At 39.3% G+C, this 16073-nt stretch overlaps 2 protein-coding genes across 3 annotated transcripts; both read right to left on the reverse strand.

Annotated features, from left to right (window-relative positions):
• Positions 1-49: 49 nt before the first annotated feature.
• LOC111335834 (uncharacterized) lies at positions 50-7531 on the reverse strand. The gene is made up of 6 exons (XM_088744839.1): positions 7170-7531; positions 5102-5348; positions 3556-3756; positions 2918-3062; positions 2434-2528; positions 50-1736 (listed from the first exon to the last, which is right to left on the reverse strand). The coding sequence occupies exons 1-6, from the start codon at positions 7418-7420 to the stop codon at positions 1635-1637; spliced, it is 1041 nt and encodes a 346-aa protein (XP_088600965.1). The 5' UTR covers positions 7421-7531; the 3' UTR covers positions 50-1634.
• Positions 7532-10210: 2679 nt separating this feature from the next.
• LOC111335839 (agmatinase, mitochondrial) lies at positions 10211-15472 on the reverse strand. 2 transcript variants are annotated; one of them, XM_022941841.2, is made up of 7 exons: positions 15409-15465; positions 15087-15332; positions 13330-13576; positions 12887-13087; positions 11787-11931; positions 11074-11168; positions 10211-10503 (listed from the first exon to the last, which is right to left on the reverse strand). In XM_022941841.2, the coding sequence occupies exons 2-7, from the start codon at positions 15185-15187 to the stop codon at positions 10378-10380; spliced, it is 915 nt and encodes a 304-aa protein (XP_022797576.1). In that variant the 5' UTR covers positions 15188-15332; positions 15409-15465; the 3' UTR covers positions 10211-10377. The 2 variants fall into 2 exon arrangements, with proteins under 2 accessions (XP_022797576.1, XP_022797575.1); XM_022941840.2 differs by having other exon boundaries at positions 15087-15472.
• Between the last annotated feature and the right edge of the window lie 601 nt (positions 15473-16073).

Raw genomic sequence — 16073 nt, forward strand, 5'->3', positions numbered from 1 at the left:
TGTTTAGCAGTTTACCAGAGGATCTCGGAGAACTAATGACAGAGAAAGCTCACATCAATGCATGTCTTTTATTATAATTCTTACTGTTACTACTATTCATTGTCATGACAACCTATCATTACCAGCGTCAACCTTATTATCATTAACAATTATTCCACAAGCGCACGTTGGATATGAGACGATAGATAGCCAATGAGGTGCGTAGTGCCGAGTTAGCTATAATCATCTCATATCCAACAAGCACGAGTGGATTAATTGTTTTATTAAAAACGCCCCCAAGATATTAGACAAATCTTACCAAATCTTAAATCTTTTAGCTCCCTTTTAATTTTAACCCGACGTGTACGCTTACCATATTTGTAGATTATGGTATATTGGCTCATATACCATAATGGCTAAGCCAATAAAAAGTCTTGAATTGCATTATTCAATGATCCAGTTTTTAATAATCTTCGTTATAACTATCACAAGGCTGCGCTCTAAGGAAAATTGAATGGAGCCCAGTGCTCTGAAACTGTGAAATCCAGGGTGCCCAGCATATGCTTTTTATGGAAAAACTAAATTCCTGAGTCACCCAAGAGCAAAAGTAAGGCGCCAGGGTCACCGGGCACTGCTAGACCCCAGCCTTGCAATCATTATCATTGCGTGTGGAGCGGTAAATTTAAGATGCTTCATGTCTTCATTCTATGCTCCCAAAATACCTGTATTTTTGTATAAAGTTACACTAGAGAATACATTAAACAAGCACATTTTTAAATGTTACTTTTTGTCTGACATTTAATAAAATAGAAGAGGTAACTTACATTTATCAGATCTCTTAGTTAACACTGTAAATCCTCTATTAGGCAACCCCCCTCCCCTCTTTAGAGGATGAAATTTATTGCACCCCCCACTTCTTCCCCTCAAAAAACAAAAATTCAAAATAAAATTCCATGTCAGTAAGTATGACAAATATATTATAGTACTGTAATTTTGGTTTTTCATTTAAAATTGATTACCAGTATGGTGATTGATTGATTGATTGATTGATTGATGTTATCATGTTGGCATTAATAGACTACGATAGATGGAAATTACAGAGTGATGTTAAAAATATAACATGGCTAAACAAGGTTCATTGAGATAGTTAAATCATAAAAATTGAGTTCTGTATTGTAAGCTGCTTGACTTCCAGCATCATGCACTTAAGTTTAACTTTACTGAGGATTTTGACTCAGCCAAATTGGTAAATGAACAAATACAAAATGAGAATAAATTTTGAATAAATACAGTACAATATCATACCCTTTGTATCCTGGTAGTGAACATCGGGCTAAATTAATAAGCCCCCCTCTAATAAGCCACCCCCCCCCAAAGTACCTAAAATAAATTAGCCCCCCCCCCAGGGAGCTTATAAGAGGATTTACAGTATGAGCGCTATGTTCGGACAATTTAGAAACCTGTATTTCACTTTTGCGCTAAAGCCAGAAATTGGAGCACAAAAGACTTAGTCCTTAACTTACAGTGCAGACCTTGAATTCAATAAGTAAGATATTAGTAAGAAGTATTTACAGGTCTTTGGTTATACTATCTGTCCACAAAATTATGTCTACACAATACAAAAGAGGAGCTCTCAATTTACACACTTGTGCATCTCATGACTTGTAAATTACCCCAGGTAGAACAGATAACATTTCAAACAACAGGTTGGCTGCGGTTAGAGCTGTTGTCCCAGTTGTGTCATAAGGTGGTGAGACCTAAATAAAAGAATACCAAAAAAAACATGACTTGTAATAATAATAAACTTTATTTTAAGAGGGTGACACCAATTACTTTTGAAAGTATTCTCCCTAGTGGCCCTCTAAAACACCCACCCACCCCACCCCAGGGGAGGACATCCATCACACAGTAATCTCGTGTGTGGGAAGTTAACATCTCCTGCCCCTAACCCTGCAGGAGACAGGACCTCCACTTCTTCATCCCTATCCGAGAAGACTAGAATATCTAACCATTTCTTGATGTTATAGAAAGGTAGCAAATTCTTCTCAATTATTTTAAGACCCTGAGTGTTGGTCCGGCTGGGGCTCGAACCCTCGACCTCTCGCACAACAGTCCAGCCCTCTATCCATTGAGCTAACTGGGAGGTGGTTAGCTCAATGGACATTTTACCAAAGAATTTTCAGATTTATTAAGAACTTTTTGGTTTTCCTCATGTAAGCACAGATAACCTGGCTGCTTTTTCTGTAATCTAAGTTAACCATAGTAAATTTTTCCTTTTAGAATTTTAGGGGCAGGCTGATTCTTTATCTCTGACGAAGGGCTAACGCTCTAAACATCAGCTTTTTAACTCTTTCCAGTGGCCAATTTACAATTTCAACTTAGTTGAAATAACCAAATTATTCGTTATCAAGCAGGCCAGTTGGGGTAGCCAGGATGAAAAGAAAATATTCTTACCTCAACCAAGTCTCCACCAACAATATTCAATCCTAAGCACCCTCTGACAATTTCCATGCCTTGTATGGAGGTGAGGCCCCCAATTTCTGGGGTTCCTAATAATCACAAAACACAGATAAAGTTCCGGTGGCTTGAGTGGCTTTCAGGTTTAGCTGGTAAAGTATCATCATGCTGGTGTCACAAAGGTTATAGGTTCTAATCCATTAATGTGAAAGAATTTTTCAGGCTTCTTTTTCTAACTGCTCAAATTCAAATAGAGAGTTTTTGCCTGGTAGTTCATTTCTCAGGTGAAGTGTCTCATTTCTAGAGCAAAATTAACATCCCTTCTCTTTAGACAGGAGAATCAGCAAGTTTGTAATAACTCAAGGGTGAAATATGATGCTTCCACACTGAGAAAAACAGGTATTTTTTTATGTTGAAAATTAATTTCTTTTTAAATTATGCAACCAAGGAGTTTTTGATATGTGACTCGTAAGATTCTTACCAGTTCCTGGTGCAAATGCTGGGTCCAAACTGTCAATATCAAAAGATATATAGACTGGGCCACTTCCCATCTGCTGACGAACTTCAGCCATCAGTGGTTCCAAAGACTTGTGCCAACAGTCCTTAGCGTACACCAACCTAAAACCCTGCAGGATTAACCAGCTTTGAACATAATATAAAGCAAGGTAGAGAAAGCAGATCCTCTTATGCCTGTTAGAAATATAAGATCTCTGTCAGTTGCTGAGCAACAATGCACACACTTCTTAATGTTGGGTTAGGGAATTTCAAGATGAAAAAGACAGATAATGATGATGATGACAATGATGGATGCATAAAATTGTGTGCAAATTGGCAAAAGAAAAATATTTTATACATTTTTAATAAGTAGTAGAAAGAATTTCATCTTTAAATCAAGATTTTGATAACCATTTTGTGCTTTTTTTACAAAATTTTTTATCCTTTGTTTCCTTTATTTAAATTCAAAATGTGAAAATCTTTAACAAATTTGAACTTCATATCACTTCTTTGGTAGTCAGATTCAAACCAGTACTATCGCCACAACTTCACTGAGCAGTTAGCCAAAAATTTTTTTCCTTCATCATTCAGTTTTTTGTTATTAGTGTTGTTTCCATTGTATACCTGATCTTCTGCCCATGAATAATCCTTGCCAGTATATCCAGAACCCCGCAAACCAATCTGTACCACACGTTCACAGTCCAACAGCCCTTCCTCAACTGCTCGACGGAATGTCGTTCCATGGGTAATTTTTTCTCCAAACATGACATCATTTGTATCAGAATGAGCATCGATATGAACTAAACCAACAGGTCCATGTTTTTCCTATTTGTAAAAATGAAAACAGGAATCAAGTGGGAAACAATTGATGATACAATTTACAAATACCACGTTTACTTTATTAAGCACCATAGGCAATTACCAATTTTATGGATCTCGAGAGAAGCTACAAGGATGGATCCATGAATTTTTCCTAGCAGCAACTGCACCACTAAAGAATGAGATGGCTGATGTCTGCTCTGATGAATAAAAGAGCTAATACTGAAAATGTCCGTGCCAAACCAACATTTTAAACAGTATTTAATACATATTCTTTAACCTCATATCATGTTTGACTTCAACTAAATACTAGTTAGACAAGAAAGCCGCAAGTCATCTTAGAAGGAGGGGTGCACAACCCCAGCACCCCTCTCCGAAATTGCCCTGGGGCTGGGCACATATCTGAGCGTGGGAGCTCATTCAATTTTCATTATTTTTAGCAAGTTGTAAGTTAGTTTTGCACAAAGAACAATAAAGAGTACGTAACAAAACAGGAACATGTACTATTGTCAGCAAATTTAGAGATTGTATTGTCAGTCAGTAAAGAAGTAATAATTAATACTGCACTTTAGTTTTTATTTGGTGGGGGGGGGGGGGGATGGCTCATTTAACTTTTCCTACTTAACTACCATTTAGCTACAATTTAACTTTCCTTTCCCCTTTTCAACTGTCTCCCAGTTAGCTCAATTGGTATAGCGCCGGACTGCTGTGCGGGAGGTCGAGAGTTCAAATCTGGCCAGACCAACACTCAGGGTCTTTAAATAACTGAGTAGAAAGTGCTGCCTTTATAATAATATCTGCAAACGGTTAGACTTTCTAGTCTTCTCGGATAGGGATGATAAATGGAGGTCCCGTCTCACAAGCCCTTATATGTGAATTAAATTTGTGGGACGTTAAAGAACCCACACACTCCTCGAAAAGAGTAGGGCACGTAGTGCCCGGTGTTGTGGTCTATCTTTGTGCAATGTCTATCCAGGGTGAACTGGGGGGAGGGGTGGTGCCTCGCATGGACCTTGTGTTCTGTTCGCACTAACCCTTCTGTGTCTAGTCACAACCGGTAAAGTCGTTAAAACAAAAAAAATAAAACAAATAAAACAAAACAAACTATCTGCAGGTTGGACACTAATTTGGGGTTGGGTGCTCAAAGAAATAAATTAAGAATTTTTTCCAAACTTTATTCCTATATAATCACACTAGCAGATCTTGGGGAGGGGTCAGGGGGGGAGCCTGGACCTCTTATTTTGGGTAAAGAAAATTAATGGAAAGGGAAGAAAAGCGGGCAGGTGTACACACATATACACATACATACACATATACACACACTCCCCCCTCCCTGAATCAGTCTACTGACCTTGATTCCCTGAAGAATTGGATATGAAATAGTGTGATCACCTCCCAAAACCAGAGGAATACAGCCATAACCAGCAATTGCAGCAATATGTTTATGGATGATTTGCACAGTTGCAGCAAGGTTGTATGTATTGATAGGAATGTCACCGAGATCGGCAACCATGAGAGTTTCAAATGGAGCTGCTCCTGTGGCATTATTGTAAGGGCGAAGCAAACATGATTCTGCTCGTATTTGTCTTGGGCCAAGGCTACAGAAAAAGGAATAGATATTTGATGCTAGAAAGAAAACATTGCTTTTCCATTCTTTTAGACCAATCACTCCAAAATTTTATAAGGTGGCTGTGGGAATTTTCAGTTCTACTTCCACCTGTTGATTGATGAATGGAAATTTCTGTCACCTCTCTCCAAAAGTCAGCTTACCTAACAAATGCTGGTGGATGAATAATAGAAGCTAATGAGATATCTATTGTTTATGTCCACCAACATGGTGGCAATGATGTCTCGTGCAAACCACCTATCCACAAATTTCTCTATTATGCTAAGATCATAGATCAGTTTTTTTTTTTTTTTGACTTAAAATCTATTCATTAAATGCTTCTTGGCATGGCAAGGCGAATGGAAGGGCAGAGATTTCGGTACATTTCTCTCCATTTCATTTTCATATACAAACAAATATTAATTGATAAGAGAAAAGAGAAAACAATAGCCAAAAAATTTGATAATCTTTGATTACCAAATGCTTTGTTTTAGAATAGTATTGGGTTGCATAGAAATCTTTCCGCGACAAATAATGGTGAATAAAGCAGGGAATTGGGAAAGAGTTCCATAGAACCCCCTACATTAATTATGCATTCCATTTCATAACGACTAAATTGAAAGGTTTTTTTGCAACACTCTATGCATAATTAATGTATGGGGTTACACGGAACTCTTGCCTGGAATTGTGACACTCTTAGCGTATGGAGACTCACTTTAACTTTTGCCTGGATTAATGAGCACATTTCACTATTTGTTTGTATAAAACAAAAGAAAGGATTTGCATGAAATCTTCTCCCTATGGACTGATTTGTGCAGTCATGTTAAAACGTAGACTGCAGACTGCAGACCATGCAGACCATAATTTTTTTGTACTTTTCAGTTTTTTTCCCCTTTTTTAACTGTGATTTTCACCTTTTCCTTACTCTATTGGTAACATTGGAACATGTTCAGTGTCCAGTTTTTGGACACCACATAACGTAGTTTTATGAGGTTATTTGGAGCTCAGGTTACCTAGCAACAATTTGGCTCAAAATTATTGAGCACGTTGGAGATCCACGAGGGAAGGTTAAATTTGAGTTTGCCCTTGTGTTGAGATAAATTTTAGCTTTGTCATATACTTTTGTTGACTTTCTGTATTGAAGATGGAAACCAATGACTGATTTAGAGGTAAGAAATGGGTTGCATGGACGAAGCAAATAATTACCAAGATCTTCACAACACGACCCAAAGAATATTACAGTAAATAAAGTGCTGCAAGCTAAAATCGACTTTTACTCGGAAATAAGATCGTGCCAATACACTTGTACGCAATTTTTTTGATAGGACATTGCCATAAAGATGAAACATTGATTCATACATTTCGTGCAAGCTCCTCTACGACTTTTCATAAAAAATTAACGATAGGTGTAGTAAAACTGAGGAAAGCGTGATCCTAGCGCATTGAAACGTGACCAAAAATGTGCAAAGTGTAATCTTGACAGGGCAGGATTTACGTGGGTAAATAGGGTCGACTACAACAAAGCATTATGGTCACGTTCGAATTCAGGTGTTTACTACAAACGAAGATACACGCCTTTCCCTCGCATATCTAATCACGTAAAAACTAGCCACCAGTATGTATATAAGCACTTTGATTTAGCAAATAAAGTTAGACGTTAATCAGGACTATAGTGTGTGCGAGTCAGACTCTTTGTTAAGGGGACCACGGTCTGCTGGGTCTGCAAGGTCTGCACAGTCTGCAGTCTGCGTTTTAACATGACCGGATTTGTGGCACCCACCAAACTTACGTAACGCAACAACAAAATACGCACCGAGTTCCGGATCTATTCGAAGTTCCCGAATCCAGTGGAATTCCCACAAAACAGACATCCAATCCCTCGGCAGTTGCTACCACAGGGAGTCGCAGCATTGAAGCTATTCCACCCGCACGCGGCATGTCGTTTGGGCTCATCGGAAAGTTGAAATCTCTTGAAAAACGACTACAAACGGTGATACTGCGGGCTTGAAGCCTCGGTGCATTTGAACGAACCAAAAAACGCAAAACACGGCTTGAGCGATACATAATTCTTAGTCTCTGCTTTCCGCGTGTGTCACTGATGAATTGTGGAACGAGTTCGCCTGGAAACTAAGGCCCTCAGCAGAGTGAGCGAAAACAAAGCGGAGGTGTGCAGCCGCTCCTGCCCTTGCGAATCCGAGAGCGGTCCGAAACCTTCCGATATCGGAACGGCACCATCCGAAAATACAACGACCTGTCTAAATGTTGACCACACCCAAGTTTTGATGGGACTACCGAAGACGAGGTAAATATCGTCGAATAATCCCCCAGGCGAAGTCGAGGGGATTATTCGACAATATTCACCGAACCCGAGGCGAATAATTGTTTTAGCATAATTTCAGAGCTGAACAACAGAGAAGTTTCTAAAATCATAACATTTTAGTAACATTTATTAACATTTTATTTTAACATTTTATATAAACCGCGTGGAGCGATTTATATAGCGTCATATAAAGAACTGCTCGACCAATCAGATTGCTGGAAACTCTTTGCTCAGCTCTGAAATTATACTAAGTAACTTTATTACAGCTGGCAGCGCGCGCGGACAAGACGAAGCGAATCCTGTGTTCTGATTGGCTACCATATATTTGTAGCAAGTGGTTAACTTATAAACAAATGTCGGCCAAAAAGCGATTTGATTCATGAACCCAACTTTAACACTCATATCGTGTTTGTACCCTTTCACAAGTTTCAACGACTCAAAAATAAATTATACTAACTCCAGAATCATGTTGTTCGAAAAGTTACGACTAATGTTTCAGTTACAAAAATGCGACTTCTATCAAATCCTTATTTTTTTTCTTACAATTAAACATTGTCTCCTTGTCAGTTTTTCTTTCGGAGACATTCCAAGTAAGCACAGTGCTACCTCTGTCCAACTCTTGCTGTAACCTGTTTGGTCTGGTTTACTTCTGATCGCCTCAACAGGTATCTCCTGTTTTGAAACCAGTTTCTGATCTGTATTTCCTTAAGCTCTAGCGCATCCGCCAAAACCCGTCGTTCATTGCGGGTTAGGTAATGTTGACGAGAAAATGTGTCTTTCAGATACATCACTTGCATTAGTGAGAAGTTGGTACGTCTTCTTGTGGACGATTTTCGTCCAAGTGTTTTGCGACCTCTTGGAGAATTTTGAGCCTTACTCTTCTTGGTGCCGTGTCCTAGGATGATAAATGAAAGTACTTACCCGTAATATGCAAACTAACCTAAGCAACTGGAGCACAACGAGTATGCACTTAACACACGCGCGCGATTGAAGACAGCTGTTGATTTTTCGCGCGTGATTTTTCGCCCATCCCGGTACGCCTGCTACGTAGACTTGTTGCATTTTGGAGGAATAAAAAGTTTAAAAAGTACCCTTTTAATTTTTAATCATTATCTACATTAATAGATCTTCTCCAGATGCTTTTTTTTTTCTAATTATGGACTGTTATCTTGAAATACTCTCCCGCGGGAGAGATTTCTATAGAGTTTTTCCTTGCTGGGGGTGTACCCAAGGCAATACCTCTATTTTAAAAAAAAATTGATATACAGTTTTGTCCTTTTCCGTAGAAAATTTCCTAGATTTCTACACGATGCGTAGAAATGGTCGTGATCAATTGTTATACGGCCCAAAACGGAACATTAATAAAAGCAATTTTCAAATACCTTGAAAATATAAAGCCAAATCAAGTTCGTTGACAAGTCTGACGTTTTGAGTGACCTGTGTTCTTTTAAGGGTGTTAAAAGACGTTTAGCTATGGTCTTTATCATTTCTTTAGTAAAAAGTGGAAGAAGTCCAGGAACGCACTGAACTTATAGCGCGCGTTAAGAGTGATTCTGTTTCTTGCAAATGCACTTTTACCGATATAAACCCTACTTTATCATTGATAGCTAGCTACCTTTACGCTCTCCATTCAAACTGCTCTGTTCCTGTCCTTCAATTCCAACAAAGTCAGATTGAGGAAATTTTATGCAGTTTTCCAGTCCATCCACATAAGGGCTGCGTTCATTATTTCCACCAAAAAATCTCTCTTCATCGCAGCTGAAGTGAATACCTCGAAGAGACTGGTTTCTTGTTTCAAAGAGAGTTCCCCGATTTTCTCTATGTCGTTGTTCGTGCACAATCTGAGGTAATTTGCTTATACGTGACGGATCGGGAAAGTCTGCACGGAGTATATTTGCAATGGAAAATGGCAAATTTTGGGCCATGTCGAGTTCCGTAGACTGATGCATACTAAGCAAAAGTTAATTGACTACGTCGTTCAGTCCCAGGAATGATCAAAGAGTAATATCTCCCTACAATACCACCACACTTTTATGAAAAAAGCGCGAAGGAAAAACGAAATATGTCAACAGAAGGATATTGTTTGATTAGAAATCAACTTCTCGGAGCCCAAATTAAAAGAAAGTGTCCAGACGGTGTAAGGAACTTTTTTTAGGTCTCGAAAGTGAAAGGGTCACAGCCGTGGCTAAATTTGAATCCATCCAGTAGCGGCTCATGACTGGACTGAACTTACTTGTGGTTTGCACGTGCAAATTTTGCAAAATCCTACATGATTTCAGATAAAAACAGGAGATAAATAAATTTCGAAGAGAACTGAAGAAACCAGTTCGACATCTGTAATGTCTTTTGTTTGAATTTAAATTAAAATTCCATTCTTTCCAACCAGTCCGTGGGAAAACGAAAAACCCTAATCTATCCTGGCTTTCCAGCCCTGCTCGTTTAAAAGCACGATGACATTATCTACCGGATACATCTAGATAAAAGGAATATGCTAAAACTTTTCCACGATAATAAAACGCGAACACTTATTTCCATTTATTTTTCACAGATTTTATTGAATTTTGACAAGCTTTGAATGGTTTATCATTATTCTTTTTTTTGACGAAAATAATTTGCAATAAATTAGGCACAGATTCTTATCGTGTGTTCGTCACGCAATACTGGCCTGACAACAAAGCTGAAATCTGTAGAACTCTCGGGCTCAGAACTCAAAATCTGACCCAGGTGGATCTTTGTAAACTACTCCCGGCAAAACACACAGCATCTCAAATAGAAAATTAGCAGCGAGGATCGAAGTTGCTCCTTGTACATCAAACATAGGCGAAACCTGCAGGAATGAGATAAACCTTGTGTTACAACGTGCTATTTACAACCAAAAACACATAACCGACATTGTTCCAGGCTATTTATTTGTTGGTTGTGTATTGCAAAGCTACACCCTCATTGCTGGGTATCATGTGATCCGGGCCTGTTGGTCGACCAACTTAAAAACAGATGTCCCATGGACTCTCTTGTTTTTAAAAGTGATTGGCCAAAAGGGGCGCGCGGTATAAGAGATGGAAATTTGTCCCTTTTGCACTGGATATCAGAAACAAACAAAATGGTACGCTAATACTGTAAGTTAATTACACAAGAAACTCTTTGACCTATTAACCTCTATGAGTGACTGGTATCAGGGGCCAGTCATCGGTAATGGACTCTTGCTACTATCTAATCTTTCCTTACAATATCGCCCCCAAATCAAACATTGAGGTCACGAGAATAGAGGAAATAATCACCAACTAAAGAAGCTCTTGATTGTTAGACAAATTCTCCTCGTCAGCACCTTGGGAAATGTATAGAGAACGGTATGGAGAATATGCATCATGATGTTTGGGTGTAAAGGGTTTATACAGACCTCTACCAAGTCTCCACCAACGATTTTCATTCCTCTGCAGCCCCTAATTATCTCCAAGGCTTGAATTGACGTCAAACCTCCAATCTCGTGTGTCCCTTACAGGAAATAAAGTTATTCTGACTGATTACTGATTCCATTCAAGCTAGACAGGAATGCTTTTCAACCGAAAAATTATCAGCGGGATGGTGCTATGAAATGGCTGTTTAACCCGAGTTTTTTTGATAGGTAAGAGCATTTGTAAAGATGCAATGAAATGAGAAGTCGTAGCTTTGCGACTTGAGGATTGATTTAAACATAGACGACCGAAAAGGCGTTTTTCTTCGGGGTGTAGCGAGGTATGATACTCTCCACCGCATCGTTGCGTTCAGTAGATTATATGACCCAACTTTCAATTAAATATCGAAACGTCCGCCTTACAGTAGATATACAGCAATTTTCAATCGAGTTTCGCAAGTAATCTGGGATTGCACTTAATTTGCTCTGTGATTGGTGCAGATGTAAAACGGTCGCCTGCGTTTTCCCGCGCTTTTGGTGTTTGCCTGTTTTTACTTCAAATTCTGATTTGCTCATAAGGGTATTTTCCTTTCTCCTGATTGGCTGTCGCAATCAGTTTAGTATCGGTTTTACGGCAATCAATCTAAAAGAGCTCTATCACCGGTATAATAGCTATTTCGTGATGACAACAATCTATCTAAAGATAAAGAAATAGAGACCTGTTCCAGGTGCATAACCAGGATCCACTGCGTCGATGTCGAAAGTGATGTAAACAGGTGCGTCTCCCATAAGTTCTCTAACCTGCGCCATCAAAGGCGCCATAGATTTGTACCAGCAGTACTTAGCGGGAACTATCTTGAAACCCTGCGAGAACAGGAAACACCAATTAAAAAGGTAGATAAGATAATATTCAATTCATTGTCGACAGCAAGCTAAGATTGCTTTACTTTTCTTTTACTTCACTCTGTGAAAAATCGCACCATCCCCATAATCAAATAGATGCAAAACTAGAGCTCTTTTCCATTGATTGCCGTAAAATCAAAAGCAAAGTAATAATAACAGCCAATCAGAATGAAGGAAAATACCCGGCCTAAAGAGCCAATGAGAACTAAAAGTACAAACAACCAAACTGCCTAAAGCGCGGGAAAGCGTGGGAAAGTGCGGGAAAGCGCGGGAAAGCGTGGGCGACAAAGTCACGTTTGGGTTAGTTTTGCACCTGATTGGTTGATCTGAGAGAGCAGCACAAGTTTTCTGGACCAATCATAGAGCAAACGGTATAACGAAGTCAACGAATCACGGATTACTTTCGACACTCAAATGACAATTGCCCTAAAACTAATTGCATCTCAGTCATTCAAGTTTTCCCGCGCTTCAGGTGGAGTGCTTGGTTTTGCTTAAGGTTCGTGTACTTGTAATATATGTCTTCTTTCTCACTGGCTGTTGTAGTACCTTTCTGGGTTCTATAGCTACGACGCTCAATAAGGAGAGCTCTCTCTGGATGCTACATTCATTTCACAATAACTCCACTTCGCAAAGCCTGAAACTGATTTAAATCGCCTTCTCTTCAATCTAACCAGTGGATTCCCAGTTAGGGTTTTAAGAGCTGATTGAGACCTACAACAAATAAATATTTTCCTAAACTTTATGTAAAACTATTTTTGAAGGTTGCTTTGAAAAGTTAATATGCAGTGAAAACTTGAACAGCCAACCTGCTTTAATCACTAGGTAAAGAGACTTTTGCTCGGGTCTGATTGGCTAGATCAGTACGAAAACCTCTGCAACCAATCACAGAAGGAGAAGTTATTAAGTAAGTCCTTACCAGGTTTCTACCATATTCGTAGTCAATGGGACTGTTTCCAGACCCTCGCAGACCGATTATGACCACTCGTTCACAGTCCAGCAGTCCTTCTTCAGCTGCCAAGCGGAATGGCGTGGCGTTTGAAATTTTTTCTCCAAACGTGGTTTTGGATGTATCTGGGTGAGCATCAAGATGTACAAGTCCTACGGGACCGTATTTCTCCTGCAAAGAACGCAGACAATTGAAGACAATAAAGTAACACGAAAGGATGAAGAATAAAGAAAAAATTGGATAAATAAAGGATAAAGAATAAAGGGTAAAGGATAAATAAATAAGAATAATAAATAAAGGACCATAGCCTTAAAAACTCATTATCATATTGAAAACAAATCAAAATTTCGCAAAAATGCCTTAAAAACTACTTCGATGTAATACCACTTTATAATTTAAGAAATGTAGCAAACCTTCATGGCTTTTAGAATTGGGTATGAGATAGTATGATCTCCGCCCATGATCAGAGGTTTGCATCCATCACTGATAATGCTGGCAACATGTTGGTGTATGATATTAATATTGGCTTCAATGTTGAAAACGTTGACCGATACGTCACCAACATCCGCCACCATCAGCGACTCGTAAGGTGCAGCACCCGTGTGTGTGTTGTGAGGACGCAGCAAACAAGATTCACAGCGGATTTGTCGCGGACCCATGCTTGAAAAAGAAGAAAATTAAATTGAAGTAAACTTTACATTCCCCCCAGTCCAGATTTTCTCTGGTCCGGGCCAGTAGATACTCGTGATTCTAGCGGAGACGTGAGGTAAGGAAAGGGGTTTTGGGGCCGGGGTTTGAAAAAAGTTTATTGATAACATCGTGGTTGAACAGAACGTTGTTGAAAAAATTGCCAAGAAAACAATCCCAAATTACATACATACATACATACATACATACTTTATTGAGACTCCCTTCAACAGGGCTTTTCGGTCACGATGTTAACTAACGGTATTTACTGTAATTTAATTAAAATCAAATGTATTTAAAATCATTCAAAGTATATCCAAATTTACTACATATAGAACATATTGTTAAAAAGTTTCCTCTTAAAAATATCAATATCTTTAGTGTTCCTAATGTTGTCAGGTAAACCATTCCATTCCCGTGGGCCGCGAAAATAAAATGCCCTTTGTCCCATCGACAATCTACATCGGGGGATCACAAAATCATTACATCCCCTTGGGTTCCTATTGTGAACTGCTGAACGCTTAACAAAATATTTACGTAAATAGTCTGGAGCTAAACTATTTACACCTTTATATGCTAAAACTAAATCATTAAATAAAACCTTTTCTGTAACATCTAACCATCTGAGAGATCTCCGTCGCTGAGAGAAATGGTCAAATTTCTTTAAACCTAATACAACTCTGGCAGCAAAATTTTGTACCAACTGTAGTTTGTGTAGATTACGCTTAGATGTGTTCCCCCACACTGAGGAACAATAAAACAATTTACTAAAAACAAAGCTTTTTAGAAGTAATAAAAGTGTTTTCTTATCCAAAAGGTGCTTAATTCTTCTTATCTGTACCAACTGGTTCATGCAACTAGAGGCTGTTTTAGTAATATGCACATCATAGTTAAGATATTGATCAACATATACCCCGAGATCCTTAGCAAACGAAACTGGTGAGATAGGTTTGCCCAGCAGAGTTAAGGAGATATGAGGTAGCCTCTTAAGAAGTTGTGCTGAGCCAACAGCCACCAATTTTGTCTTCTCGAGATTTATGAGTAAAGAATTCTCTGCACACCATCTACTGATGTTCCTAAGATCATGATTTACGGCTAGTCTCGTCACACTGTTTGCCTCCCAAGATTACTCCCGGAGAAAACTTATCTCGTCGCACTACCACAAAACCGGCATTGAACGCGTGCCAGAAAAACTAGGCTTGGGACACGCGACACTTATTATCAGTCACGCAATACCTGAGGAACACAATAATCCATTACATTCGAATCATACTAGAAAGGTCACGGAATTTTAAGGAAAAATGCTCCATAAAGATATCAGTTTGCTTTCATTCACTGTCTATGCCTAATGTTCTTTCCTATCTACTTACAAGGAAAACCCTAGATGAGCCCGTGCGGTTTGCCTTAAAAAGAGATGCCACGACTGATGTCCTGTACTGATCAAATCGTAACGATGGAAACACAAAATTATTTCTCATCTTACCGCGCTCCAGTTCGATGGGCATAACTACCGTTGTCCATTGGAATTCCGAGGAAACACGCATCCAAACCATCCGCTGTAGACTGCATAGGAAGGCGTAGCATTGTGGGAAATCCTGCTGCTCTGGGTACTTCGTCTGGTGTCAGAGGAGAGTTGAATTTTTTCGACGTTAACAAACTTGTCGCGATTCCACGAGTTGGCAGTGCTGGCAGCAGACGCTGAGAAACGGCAAGAAGCTGATAGCCAGCCCTATGAGAAAGCATAGCTGAAACAAAAATAGATTGGGAACTTTTTCAATTGTGTTTTGAACTGGAACCTACGGAACCTCTTTTCCTAGTAAGGCAAGTTTCGTGACAGCAGCTTCATCGAGAAATCTAATTTCAATTAGTGATCAGATTTATGCGTAATTGGTCAGGCGTGACGTCAAGATAACTGGATGTCGGCCAAGATCGTTATCCAACTTATCGTCAACCTCGTCTTTGTCCTTATCAGTAAAGCATTGTAAGGGCTAAGGGGTAATAAGGAAGATCTCCTTACAAAAAACTGAATCGATTTTTATCGTTAGGTTTAAAATTGGTCAGAAGCATTACCTTTTCCGCCTTATGTAAATTTCGGTGTACTATTTGTTTTACATTAATTAACGCGATGCCATTCTCTCTGTTGTATCGTTTCTATCCATTTAATCGATAAAGGCATACTAAAGAGGGTGGCCGTTTCGCGATTTTGGCCACTAGTGTCCGTTCCCCGATTTTGGCCACTTGTGACCGATTGGCAATTTTTCCCACCGGTGGCCGTTCGGAGATTTTGGCCACTAGAGGCCGTTTGGCGATTTTGGCCACTGGTGGCCGTTTGATTATTTTGGCCATTAGTGGCCGCTTGGCAATTTTGTCCACTAATGGCCGTTTGGAGATTTTGACCACTCGTGGCCGTTTAGCTATTTTGGCCACTAGTGGCCGTCTGGCGATTTTAACCACTAGTGGCAGTTTGGCG

The sequence above is a fragment of the Stylophora pistillata genome, chromosome 14 (genome assembly GCF_964205215.1).
Source record: "Stylophora pistillata chromosome 14, jaStyPist1.2, whole genome shotgun sequence".
Lineage (NCBI taxonomy): Eukaryota > Metazoa > Cnidaria > Anthozoa > Scleractinia > Pocilloporidae > Stylophora > Stylophora pistillata.